This window comes from Lathyrus oleraceus, chromosome 6 (genome assembly GCF_024323335.1).
Source record: "Lathyrus oleraceus cultivar Zhongwan6 chromosome 6, CAAS_Psat_ZW6_1.0, whole genome shotgun sequence".
NCBI lineage: Eukaryota > Viridiplantae > Streptophyta > Magnoliopsida > Fabales > Fabaceae > Lathyrus > Lathyrus oleraceus.
This window is the reverse complement of record NC_066584.1, coordinates 222,591,322-222,603,989: the sequence shown is the minus strand read 5'-3', so window position 1 is coordinate 222,603,989 and position 12,668 is coordinate 222,591,322. Positions and strand designations below refer to the sequence as shown.

At 38.0% G+C, this 12,668-nt stretch overlaps 1 protein-coding gene across 1 annotated transcript in view; it reads right to left on the bottom strand.

Moving 5' to 3' along the window:
* Positions 1-477: 477 nt before the first annotated feature.
* Positions 478-12,668, bottom strand: part of LOC127093032 (ABC transporter C family member 8) — a 35,663-nt gene continuing 23,472 nt past the window's right edge. The window contains exons 5-12 of the mRNA XM_051031930.1: positions 3,099-3,719; positions 2,861-3,025; positions 2,466-2,760; positions 1,851-2,065; positions 1,329-1,634; positions 1,176-1,239; positions 867-1,106; positions 478-777 (exon numbers count right to left, since the gene is read on the bottom strand). Coding sequence (XP_050887887.1) covers positions 647-777; positions 867-1,106; positions 1,176-1,239; positions 1,329-1,634; positions 1,851-2,065; positions 2,466-2,760; positions 2,861-3,025; positions 3,099-3,719 — 2,037 coding nt within the window. The 3' untranslated portion in view covers positions 478-646. The remainder of the gene's footprint in view (positions 778-866; positions 1,107-1,175; positions 1,240-1,328; positions 1,635-1,850; positions 2,066-2,465; positions 2,761-2,860; positions 3,026-3,098; positions 3,720-12,668) is intronic.

The following is a 12,668-nucleotide window of genomic DNA, read 5'->3' as shown; positions in this document are numbered from 1 at the left end:
TTTCTCTCCTTAATCTCTATTCATATACTTTCTCATTTCCAAAATAAGTGTTCTAGCTGATTATTTTATATCGATTAAAAAAATTAAATTAAAAAATACGTTAAATAAAAGAAAGAATAGTATTTTTATGAAATTATCATTGTTTATTGTGTATTTAATTATTATAAATGTATAATAATAATGGTAAATTTAGGGTATTAATTAAAAGGTAAAATCCAAAGATAGAAATTGAAATTGTATTGAAAATTAAAAATGACAAAGTAAGAAGTATTTTTTTCTATAGTTATGGTTAATTTCATAATAGTACCACTTTATTTTTTTTATAGCTTATTTATAATAAATTAATAATCATGCGGTGGCATATATCTGTTGGGTGTAGCATAATACCCATATAAATTTCTAAAATCTATCAAAGAAATTGTAATACCTGTCAAAAAATTCTCAAAAATTGTAAACCATATATGCAACCTCTTTATTAAGATCTAATTTTGTCCTTACACGAAATGAAAGTTGTGAGCATCAAAATAATCCTGATTGAATAAGAGACATCTCCACAATACCAGCTTAGAGTTTACTAAAGTTATAACCACTAGGATGTGAACCATTTTTTATCAGTTTATTTATATTTATTATCCATAGTCGTCACTCATTGTTGTTGTCTGCTAATATTTGGGAGTGAATTCTTCCTGCAACTGGACCAATATTCAGCCACCAGCTTAGAGAATGAAGAGTTTGTAGCCATTAGCTTTGAAGGTTCATCGTATTCCATCAGTTTCCCTTTAATAATAGCCACCAAAATATTATGAGGCAAAAGATAACACTAATAAAACAGAAACAGTAGCATGTATAATAAGATAATAACATACCATAAGATAAAACCATAACCATGTCACTGTCTATTACAGTTGGAACTCTGTGAGCCACTGTTATAAGCGTACATTCTTCAAATTCCTGTCTGATTACTCTTTGTAAAATGGCATCTGTAGCAGAGTCAATGGAGGCAGTAGCTTCATCCAGAACAAGAATTCTGTTTCTCTTTAGTAGAACTCTTCCAAGACAAAACAATTGCCGTTGTCCTAAGCTCCAATTTCCACCTTCATCACTCACTGCAAAACTTTTCAAAATTAGGATTCCACAACTTGTATATTAACAAAACCATATATATAAAGACTCACCAGAAGAGTCCAAGAGAGTTGGTAGTTTGCTGATTGTTTCCTTAAGCTGACATTTCTCTATAGCCTAAATATACAAATCAAATATAAAATTATTGAATGGTTCATGTAAAATTCAACTACACGTAATGCTAATATTAAGATTAGTTTATTCACCTTCCAGATATCTTCGTCTGAGTACAGGCCAAGAGGGTCCAGGTTTGTCCTAATGCTGCCCTTGAAAAGAGTTGGTTCTTGAGGGATTATGCTTAGCTTCATTCTCAAATCCTTCAACCCAATTGAGCAAATGTTTACCCCATCTATGAGAATATCACCTCTTGATGGCTCAACTAAGCGAAACAAAGCACTAATCAGTGTACTTTTTCCACTTCCAGTCCTTCCAACAACTCCTACCCTACTCCCTTCTTTAAATTTACAAGTGATTCCCTTAAGAACCAATGGAGCATTAGGACGATATCTTATCTGAAACCAAAGTAAAAATAGGCATCAAAGCAGAATTTTTTGTTCATTTCAGAAATAAAAGATGAAAACTGAAAGTAGAGGTAGAAATATAGTTTTCTACATATTTCAAGTTGATGTCAGAGATTCGGGGTTGGACTGCCTCCTTTACATTACAAGTCAAATTTGCAGAGATGAGTTAGGTCGTAAAAAAAGTCTAAGACATTTATCTAACTTTACCTCCAAGCCTTGAAGATCAATCTTTCCCTTGGAAGGCCACGAAGATGGCGGTCGGTTATCTTCCACAATAGCGGGAGGCTCAACTGGTATATGAATGAATTGTTTGATTCTTTCAACAGATATAATATAGTTTGATAAGTTAGAAAACCATCTACTCCAAAATATTTGGGCTCCTGTCAAGGTAAAAGCATAAGAAAGAGACAGTCCCACAAGGCCTGCACAGAACATGAGAGTTGTTAAGAGTTATTAGCTTGAAGAAAATTTCGTCCATGCATATATATACCATTTTTTACTTTTCGTCATGTAATGATTATGTTTGTTTTAGTCCTTGCAAACATATTACTTTTTACTCTTTGTCCTTGTAATTTTATTTGTCTGAAATTTATGTTAGAATTGATCTTTGTAATGCATAAAAGTAGAAAATTTAATTCTAGTCCCTCAAATATGACCTATATAAGGACTAAAATGAATTACAGGTTCAATTTCCATTTTTGACAATTTTTGCAAGGACTAAATCAAAACAACATGAACCATAAACAACTACATGGACTAAAAGCAAATAACAGTATATTTGCAAGGATGAAAAGTATATTTAAGCATATATTACATTACTACCTGGAGATACATATCCATGAGGAAGTAGAATAACCAACAAAGATGCAGTGATGACAGTCAAATTTTGAAGTGCTTCAATCCTTAAAACTACCCATTCCATTGCCGCATTGGAGTGAAAGAACAATGAAGCATCTGTATCTACAAGTGTTAAGTAGTTTTTGAAAAATTTGTCTACCATGTTGAATGCTCTTACAGTAACCACTCCAACTGACGTCTCAGCTGCAAAATTCATGACTGGAGCTTTGGTTGTTCCATTGATCCGTATTAGTTCCCTTGCAGTGGCTTGATAATATTGCTTAAAGAGAATGAGAAAAAAAGATTTAGAAATTACTAGCTTAATGATCTAACCTAGGACAGAGAATAAGGAATCAAGACAAACTGGAAAGTGGACAGACCTGAACGTATATTGATGCAACCATTGCAGGAACAGCAACAATGAGAACTTGCCATGTGACTGAAACCATTATACAAATTACCACCAAAATTTCGAGTGCTACACATAATACAAAGGTGATGGAATACGGTATATCAAAGTCCAATATACTCAAATCTGATGAAGCCTGCAAAAGAGAGAATAAAATGTTGGCCTAAATATGAGGGGTAAGGAAATCATAATGAATGGAGAAATCTTACTCTAGTTAAAATCCTTCCTACAGGAGTTGAATCAAAGAAAAGCATTGGAGCATTGAAGATAGCTGTAGTGAAGCTTGAGAAGAAAGCAGTAGAAGCTTTTAATCCAAGAAGTGCAGTCAAGTAAGACCTTACATATACAAAAGCAGCACTAGCAAAAGAAATTAATGCATAAATTTCAATCAAGGTGGCATTAGTAACTTTTGGAATTTCAATGGCTATAGCAAGCCAAAAGGTTGATGCCGTTTGAAAAGCCATGAAAGCAAAATGTGCTAACATGATGAAAGACAACATGAATGTCCCTTTGGAATAATTTATATAATCCCAGAATGGCTTCCATCCAACATTACCAATCACTTTTTCTTCCTCTTGTGTAAGTTGTGCACCAATTGGTCCCTTGATACTAGAAATCTCTCCCTCACTTGGATTTTTAGTGAGATAAAAACCATGAGAATTTTGAGGATTAGACAAAACTTCGATTTCAGAACCTCTTTTATTTTCAATATCTTGATTCATCTCAGTAATTGTGTCTTTATGAGCACTCACAAGTAGTTCAAAGGCTGTTCCTGCTATTAGGAGATTCTCATAACTACCTGATTGAATAATTTTTCCTCCTTCCATTACCTAGAATTTGAATATGTTGTAAATATTAGATTGTAAATAGTAATTATTTCTATTAGTAATGAGGCCCATTAGTCAAAGCCCATTAGGTTTTCTATTCTCTCTTATTTAAAGCATGTAGATGTAACATGTAAGTATCACTTTTTAATATATCAGTAAAATATTTTACAACATGGTATCAAGAGCTCCCGATTTTGGGGGATTCGCTTCCGCCTAAACCCTAGCCGCCTTGTAGCGGAGTCTTTTTTTTTACTGCAGTTTGTTGTTGTTTTGTGTTGTAGCACATCGTGCTTCTTGTTTTTGTTCACTCATCTTTGAAACCCTAACCCATCCTGTTTCTTAGTTTGTTTTCTCTCGATTGTCCTTTCAATGGCTGAGATTATTAACGATCAACCACCTCCACCTCCACCTCCACCTCCCACAAATCCACCAGCCCCATTTAATGCTAAGGATTTTGTCGTTCAAAAAGGTTATTGGCTTACCGGCAAAAAATATTTTCAATGGTCTCAGTTCATCAGACACACTCTAAAATGTTGCGACATGCTTGATCATATTGAAGAAAATCCTCCTCTGGTTACTGCTCCTAACTTCCCTTCCTGGGATAAAGATGACTCTGCTATTATTACTTGGCTTTGGAACTCCATATCTCCAGAAATTAGTAGAAATTGCATGTATCTCTCAAGTGCAAAGGCAGTTTGGGAGTATCTTCGTCGCAGTTATTCCATGAAACAAGATATGTCTGCTTGTTATGATTTAAAGAGGAAAATCTTCAACACTAAGCAGGGAAATCTTTCGATCACTGAGTATTTTGGAGTTCTCAATGGTTTTTGGATTGAGTTGGATCAGTATCAGAATTTGAAGATGGAGTGCAGCAAGGATACTACCACCTTGAATACTGTTGTTGAGCGGGATAGGATCTTTGATTTCCTAGCAGGCCTTAATGCTGAATTTGACCCTATTCGGGTGCAGATTTTGGGTAAGGAAAAATTTCCTGATCTTAATGAAGTTTTTTACACTGTCCGTAGTGAGGAAACCCGTCGTCAAGCTATGCTTCATGAACAACCCCCGGATGTGTCAGCATTAGTAGCTAGCAAAACAACAAGACAAGGACCACCACCATCATCATCCAAGAATGTTCGTGACAAATTCTATTGTGAGCATTGCAACCGATCAGGGCATACAAATGATAGGTGTTTCAAACTTCATGGGAGGGAGCAGGTTTTTAGCCGAGGTGGCGGTTCTCGCAACATGCACCAGTATCAGGCACATGTTGCTACACATGTCCAGGATACTGAAAGCTTTGAAAAAAGGGGAACTGATCTTTCCTCCTTCAGTCAGAATGATGTGGAACGGTTGAAGTCTATGCTTGACTCCATGAGTAAGCCTTCTGGTTCTGAGTCTTTAGCAGTTACTGGTAAGAGTTTGTGCTCCCGATCTCTTACTGTTTGTGGTAATATTCCTAAGAATCCGTGGATTCTTGACTCTGGTGCTACTAATCATATGACATTTGATTCCATATTATTATGCTCTTATACCACACCTTCGAGTATTCCTTATATCACTGTTGCTGATGGCTCTCATGCTTGTGTTGTTGGCACTGGAAATATTGACTTCCAACCTCCATTCCAGTTGCAATTTGTGTTTCATGTTCCCACACTTTCCCACAATTTAATTTCCATCCATAAGCTTACCCGTGATCTGAATTGTAAAGTAATTTTTTCTATGTCCCATTGTGTTTTTCAGGACCTTACCACGGGGCAGACGATTGGAATTGCTAAGGAAAAGGAAGGGTTATACTACTTCTCTGATGACCATCCAAAGGTGTTGTCCTCCTGTTTCCAGTCTCAGTCTTCCTCTTCAGCCTCACAAATTTGGCTTCAGCACAAGCGTCTCGGTCATCCTCCATTTTATATAATTAAGTCTATGTTTCCGTCGTTGTTCTTACACCATTCTGTTGAGTCTTTTAAGTGTGATGTTTGTCAGTTGGCAAAACACAATCGTGTATCTTTTCCTTCCAGTTTTAATAAAAGTGATGAACCTTTTGATTTGATTCATTTTGATGTTTGGGGACCTGCCCCTACCTCTAATATTTTTGGTGCAAAATGGTTTGTCTCATTTATTGATGATTGTACTCGGGTAACTTGGATTTTCTTAATGAATACTAAATCCGAAGTACCACAAATATTTATCCAATTTTATAATATGGTACAAACGCAATTTGGGAAAGGCATAAAAAGAATTCGTTCTGACAATGGTAAAGAATATGTCAATCATACCTTTTCCAACTTCACTAGTAAACATGGCATTCTCCATGAATTCACATGTGTTGACACCCCACAATAAAACGGTGTCGCAGAAAGAAAAAATCGTCATTTACTTGAAGTTGCTAGATCTCTCCTTTTTCAAATGTCTGTTCCTACCTCTTATTGGGGTGAGGCAATTCTTACTGCTGCCTATTTGATTAACCGGGTCCCATCTCGAGTGTTAGGTAATAAAAGTCCTACCCAATTTATGCTTTCACGTTTTCCATCTGTTCCTATCTTACACACTCTTGAGTCTCGCATTTTTGGTTGTGTTGCTTTTGTTTATGTTCACAAACAATATCGCAACAAATTGGATCCCCGTGCTGTCAGATGTATCTTTCTGGGTTATGCACCCAACAAAAGAGGGTACAAATGTTATCATCCTCCGAGTCGAAAATTCTTTGTCTCCAAAGATGTCACCTTTCATGAAAATGTGTCATATTTCACTCGTTCTCAGTCTAGGGGGAGAACATAAGTGTCTTAGAGTCAGAGTCTGAGTCTGAGTCCGAGTTTCTGATCCTTGGTCCTAGCCTCCCTAGAACACCTATCAGTGTTCCCTCTCTTGAACCCGAGTTGTCACCTAGTTTGAGTTTGAGTCCTAGTTCAACACCTGAATCTGAGCCAGTAAGTGTTCCTGGTCCTTCAAGGCCTTCTGTTTTACAGGAATCAGCACCTCCAGCACCAACTCTAGTGTATCAGAGAAGAAGTAAACCTGACCTTCTCCAGAAACAAATTCAATCGCCTGAACCGGAGGTAAGTACTGAAAATGATTCCTCTAGTGATGATTGTGCCATTTCTGATACTTGTGACACTAATCCAGTTGATTTACCCATTGCTTTGAGGAAGGATAAAAGATCTTGTCCCTCCCTATATCGACACCCTATCTCTCAATATGTCTCCACTAAACATCTTTCCACACAATATCAAAGTTTTATTGCAGCTGTTGATTCTGTGAAAATCCCATCATCTGTTGAAGAAGCATTGCAAAATAGAAATTGGGTCCAAGCTATGGATGAGGAAATGAGAGCATTTGAAAAAAATGGTACTTGGGAGATTATTGAAAGGAAAAGAGACAAAAGTCCAGTTGGATGCAGATGGATTTATACTGTAAAGTACAAATCTGATGGTACACTTAATCGGTACAAAGCAAGACTAGTGGCAAAAGGTTATACTCAGACGTATGGTATTGATTATGAAGAGACATTTGCCCCAGTGGCAAAGATGAATACTGTTCGAATTTTACTATCTCTTGCTGCTTCATGTGGATGGGAATTGTAACAGTTTGATGTTAAAAATGCGTTCTTGCATGGAGACTTAGAGGAAGAAGTGTATATGGAGATTCCACCAGGTGTTGGCATAACAAATGGAGCTAACAAGGTGTGTAGATTGAAGAAATCCTTATATGGACTAAAGCAGTCCCCTCGGGCATGGTTTGGAAGATTCACAAAGGAAATGATGTGTTTGGGCTATAAGCAAAGTCAAGGAGACCACACTTTATTTTTTAAACATTCACAAGGAGGAAAACTGACTGTACTTCTTGTGTATGTTGATGATATTATTGTTACAGGAGATGATTTGATTGAGAGACATTTCCTCAAAGAGAAATTATCAGCAGAGTTTGAGATGAAAGATCTTGGGCAACTCAAGTATTTCTTGGGAATTGAGGTAGCCTACTCAAAGCAAGGCATCTTTATTTCTCAAAGGAAGTATGTGCTTGATCTTTTGCAGGAAACTGGCAAACTTGGATGCAAACCTGCAAGTGTTCCCATTGAACAAAATCACAGGATAAGCTTTGAGGAGGAAAGTGACAAAGTTGACAAGGGTCAATATCAGAGATTAGTGGGAAAATTGATTTACTTGGCACACACTAGACCAGATTTGGCATATGCAGTCAGTGTGGTGAGTCAATTCATGCATGATCCGAGGGTGAGACATTTGCAGGCTGTAGACCGCGTTCTACAATATCTTAAAGCAACTTCAGGGAGAGGACTTTTGTTTAAAAGAGGTGGAAATCTAACTATGGAGACTTACACTGATGTGGATTATGCCGAATCAGTGAGTGACAGAAGATCTACGTCAGGCTATTGTACTTTTCTGTGTGGTAACCTTGTAGCTTGGAAGAGTAAGAAGCAAAGTGTAGTTGCTCGATCAAGCGCCGAGGCAGAATTTATAGCTATGGCACTAGGAATTTGTGAGCTATTGTGGATGAAACAAATTCTAGAAGACTTGAAGATACAATGTGAAGGTCCTATGAAATTGTTTTGTGACAATAAATCGGCTATTAGTATTGCTCATAATCCTGTTCAGCATGACAGGACTAAACACATTGAGATTGACCGACATTTTATCAAAGAGAAGTTGGATAGTGGACTGATAACTACATCTTACGTTCCTTCCGGGCATCAGCTGGCAGATGTGTTAACAAAAGGCTTACCAACAGAAAGATTCAGGCAACTTACTTGCGAGCTGGGAATGATAGATATCCATTCACCAGCTTGAGGGGGAGTGTTGTAAATATTAGATTGTAAATAGTAATTATTTCTATTAGTAATGAGGCCCATTAGTCAAAGTCCATTAGGTTTTCTATTCTCTCTTATTTAAAGCATGTAGATGTAACATGTAAGTATCACTTTTTAATATATCAGTAAAATATTTTACAACTTGAATACATCATGTTAAATATGTTCAATTGTAATCTGTCATACCCCAAAATTTGCCCATTAATATTACAAGGCATTTTTCAAGACACTCCGACTTATTCTGCAAGGCACTAACCTTAAAGGGACAAAAGCCCAGCTCACAACAGGCCCACTCCAGAAAAGGGCCTAAACTGGCTTGCTCGCTAGGCGAGCAATTCCTTCGCCTAGCGAACCCCTCGTTATGACACTCGCCCCAGCGAAGCACCAGATCCAGTAAAATCCCAAAATAGCTTGCTCGCTAGGCGAGCAACTCCTTCGCCTAGCGAAGCTGGCAGACATCAGAATTTTCGGGCTTCATTCTGAGCCCATTAGGTCACAACAAGAGCATTATAAATAGCCAAGCTTCAGTCACGAAAAGGGACGGAGGGAAGACGGAGGGAAGACGGACGGAAACCCTGACACAGAAACCCTGGAGGCTACTTTAGAGAGTTCCGAGTGAAGAAACCCTGAAGGCCGCGCCTCCGCTCCGAAGCTACCGCCGCCCAACTCCATCCGATACCAAAAGCGATCAGTCTCTTCAACATAGCAGCTTAGTTGCAAGCAGGTTTGCGCATCACTATTGTTTTATGCTTTTAATCGGTAATCTCTATATACATAAAGCATCATGATTGAAGTTTCGAATATGTAATTTGATTTCACATGCGAATTTAAATATGCTTGAATATCATGAATGTTTGTCCATGCTATTCCTGTAATCAAGTGCCATACAAGTTCAGGTTTTCGGAGGTCATGCTGCTGTAAAACTCCAAACCCGTGGCCGCTCGCTAGCACATCGCTAAGCGAGCCTGTAGCGAGCATTCGCTGAGCCTTCGCTAGGCGAAGCAGAGGCGAACGGGACAGTGGCTGCTTTGTTTCTTTTCTATTCTGCCTTATGTCTATCCAACCAAGACTTATTATAATTCTGCATCATTTGACCTGAGATTATGACTGTTGTGTTGTAGTGCAATTTTCAATTATACTTTACTTTGATGCTCTAACCCGTGTGCTGAATTGTGTAAAGGTTTACATATTCCCGAGGAAATGGCCGGCTAGGTATTCCACTTTATGTGTGGGATACCCTTATGGAGATTCACCCTGAATTACTCAATTGATTTTAATGTATTAATTTCATGGTGAAGATCCACCCTAATGGCTTAATTGATCTTAATGTACTGATTTTAATATGGACCTAATTACTTAATCGACTACGGCTATCAAATTAATTGTAAAACTTTGCTTTTTAATACGCGATCTTGGACCTCTCTTTTGTTACCCTACGATTACGATATTATGGTCATGTCCCGCGAATATGGGGATATACTTAGCAAAGACCCTTCGGTTAAATCATCATAGTCCCTCGAATGTTGCCTTTGTCCCTCGATGACCCTTCGGTGTAGCCTACGGTTAAATGATGATCGTCCCTTCGAATGCTAAGGTATCCTCACAACTGTTGCCTTCAATGACCAATCGATGACCAATCGATGACCCTTCGATGACCCTTCTACATCCAAAGGATAAAACTGCTTACTTCTCAATAGTAAGGACAGTTTTACCCTCATAAAGATAGGAAATGCCCGGAAAGACCTCGGATAGGTATAACTCTTAATTGCTTATTCACATTGTGTTTTTCAGGACCTTACCACGGGGCAGACGATTGGAATTGCTAAGGAAAAGGAAGGGTTATACTACTTCTCTGATGACCATCCAAAGGTGTTGTCCTCCTGTTTCCAGTCTCAGTCTTCCTCTTCAGCCTCACAAATTTGGCTTCAGCACAAGCGTCTCGGTCATCCTCCATTTTATATAATTAAGTCTATGTTTCCGTCGTTGTTCTTACACCATTCTGTTGAGTCTTTTAAGTGTGATGTTTGTCAGTTGGCAAAACACAATCGTGTATCTTTTCCTTCCAGTTTTAATAAAAGTGATGAACCTTTTGATTTGATTCATTCTGATGTTTGGGGACCTGCCCCTACCTCTAATATTTTTGGTGCAAAATGGTTTGTCTCATTTATTGATGATTGTACTCGGGTAACTTGGATTTTCTTAATGAATACTAAATCCGAAGTACCACAAATATTTATCCAATTTTATAATATGGTACAAACGCAATTTGGGAAAGGCATAAAAGAATTCGTTCTGACAATGGTAAAGAATATGTCAATCATACCTTTTCCAACTTCACTAGTAAACATGGCATTCTCCATGAATTCACATGTGTTGACACCCCACAATAAAACGGTGTCGCAGAAAGAAAAAATCGTCATTTACTTGAAGTTGCTAGATCTCTCCTTTTTCAAATGTCTGTTCCTACCTCTTATTGGGGTGAGGCAATTCTTACTGCTGCCTATTTGATTAACCGGGTCCCATCTCGAGTGTTAGGTAATAAAAGTCCTACCCAATTTATGCTTTCACGTTTTCCATCTGTTCCTATCTTACACACTCTTGAGTCTCGCATTTTTGGTTGTGTTGCTTTTGTTCATGTTCACAAACAATATCGCAACAAATTGGATCCCCGTGCTGTCAGATGTATCTTTCTGGGTTATGCACCCAACAAAAGAGGGTACAAATGTTATCATCCTCCGAGTCGAAAATTCTTTGTCTCCAAAGATGTCACCTTTCATGAAAATGTGTCATATTTCACTCGTTCTCAGTCTAGGGGGAGAACATAAGTGTCTTAGAGTCAGAGTCTGAGTCTGAGTCCGAGTTTCTGATCCTTGGTCCTAGCCTCCCTAGAACACCTATCAGTGTTCCCTCTCTTGAACCCGAGTTGTCACCTAGTTTGAGTTTGAGTCCTAGTTCAACACCTGAATCTGAGCCAGTAAGTGTTCCTGGTCCTTCAAGGCCTTCTGTTTTACAGGAATCAGCACCTCCAGCACCAACTCTAGTGTATCAGAGAAGAAGTAAACCTGACCTTCTCCAGAAACAAATTCAATCGCCTGAACCGGAGGTAAGTACTGAAAATGATTCCTCTAGTGATGATTGTGCCATTTCTGATACTTGTGACACTAATCCAGTTGATTTACCCATTGCTTTGAGGAAGGATAAAAGATCTTGTCCCTCCCTATATCGACACCCTATCTCTCAATATGTCTCCACTAAACATCTTTCCACACAATATCAAAGTTTTATTGCAGCTGTTGATTCTGTGAAAATCCCATCATCTGTTGAAGAAGCATTGCAAAATAGAAATTGGGTCCAAGCTATGGATGAGGAAATGAGAGCATTTGAAAAAAATGGTACTTGGGAGATTATTGAAAGGAAAAGAGACAAAAGTCCAGTTGGATGCAGATGGATTTATACTGTAAAGTACAAATCTGATGGTACACTTAATCGGTACAAAGCAAGACTAGTGGCAAAAGGTTATACTCAGACGTATGGTATTGATTATGAAGAGACATTTGCCCCAGTGGCAAAGATGAATACTGTTCGAATTTTACTATCTCTTGCTGCTTCATGTGGATGGGAATTGTAACAGTTTGATGTTAAAAATGCGTTCTTGCATGGAGACTTAGAGGAAGAAGTGTATATGGAGATTCCACCAGGTGTTGGCATAACAAATGGAGCTAACAAGGTGTGTAGATTGAAGAAATCCTTATATGGACTAAAGCAGTCCCCTCGGGCATGGTTTGGAAGATTCACAAAGGAAATGATGTGTTTGGGCTATAAGCAAAGTCAAGGAGACCACACTTTATTTTTTAAACATTCACAAGGAGGAAAACTGACTGTACTTCTTGTGTATGTTGATGATATTATTGTTACAGGAGATGATTTGATTGAGAGACATTTCCTCAAAGAGAAATTATCAGCAGAGTTTGAGATGAAAGATCTTGGGCAACTCAAGTATTTCTTGGGAATTGAGGTAGCCTACTCAAAGCAAGGCATCTTTATTTCTCAAAGGAAGTATGTGCTTGATCTTTTGCAGGAAACTGGCAAACTTGGATGCAAACCTGCAAGTGTTCCCATTGAACAAAATC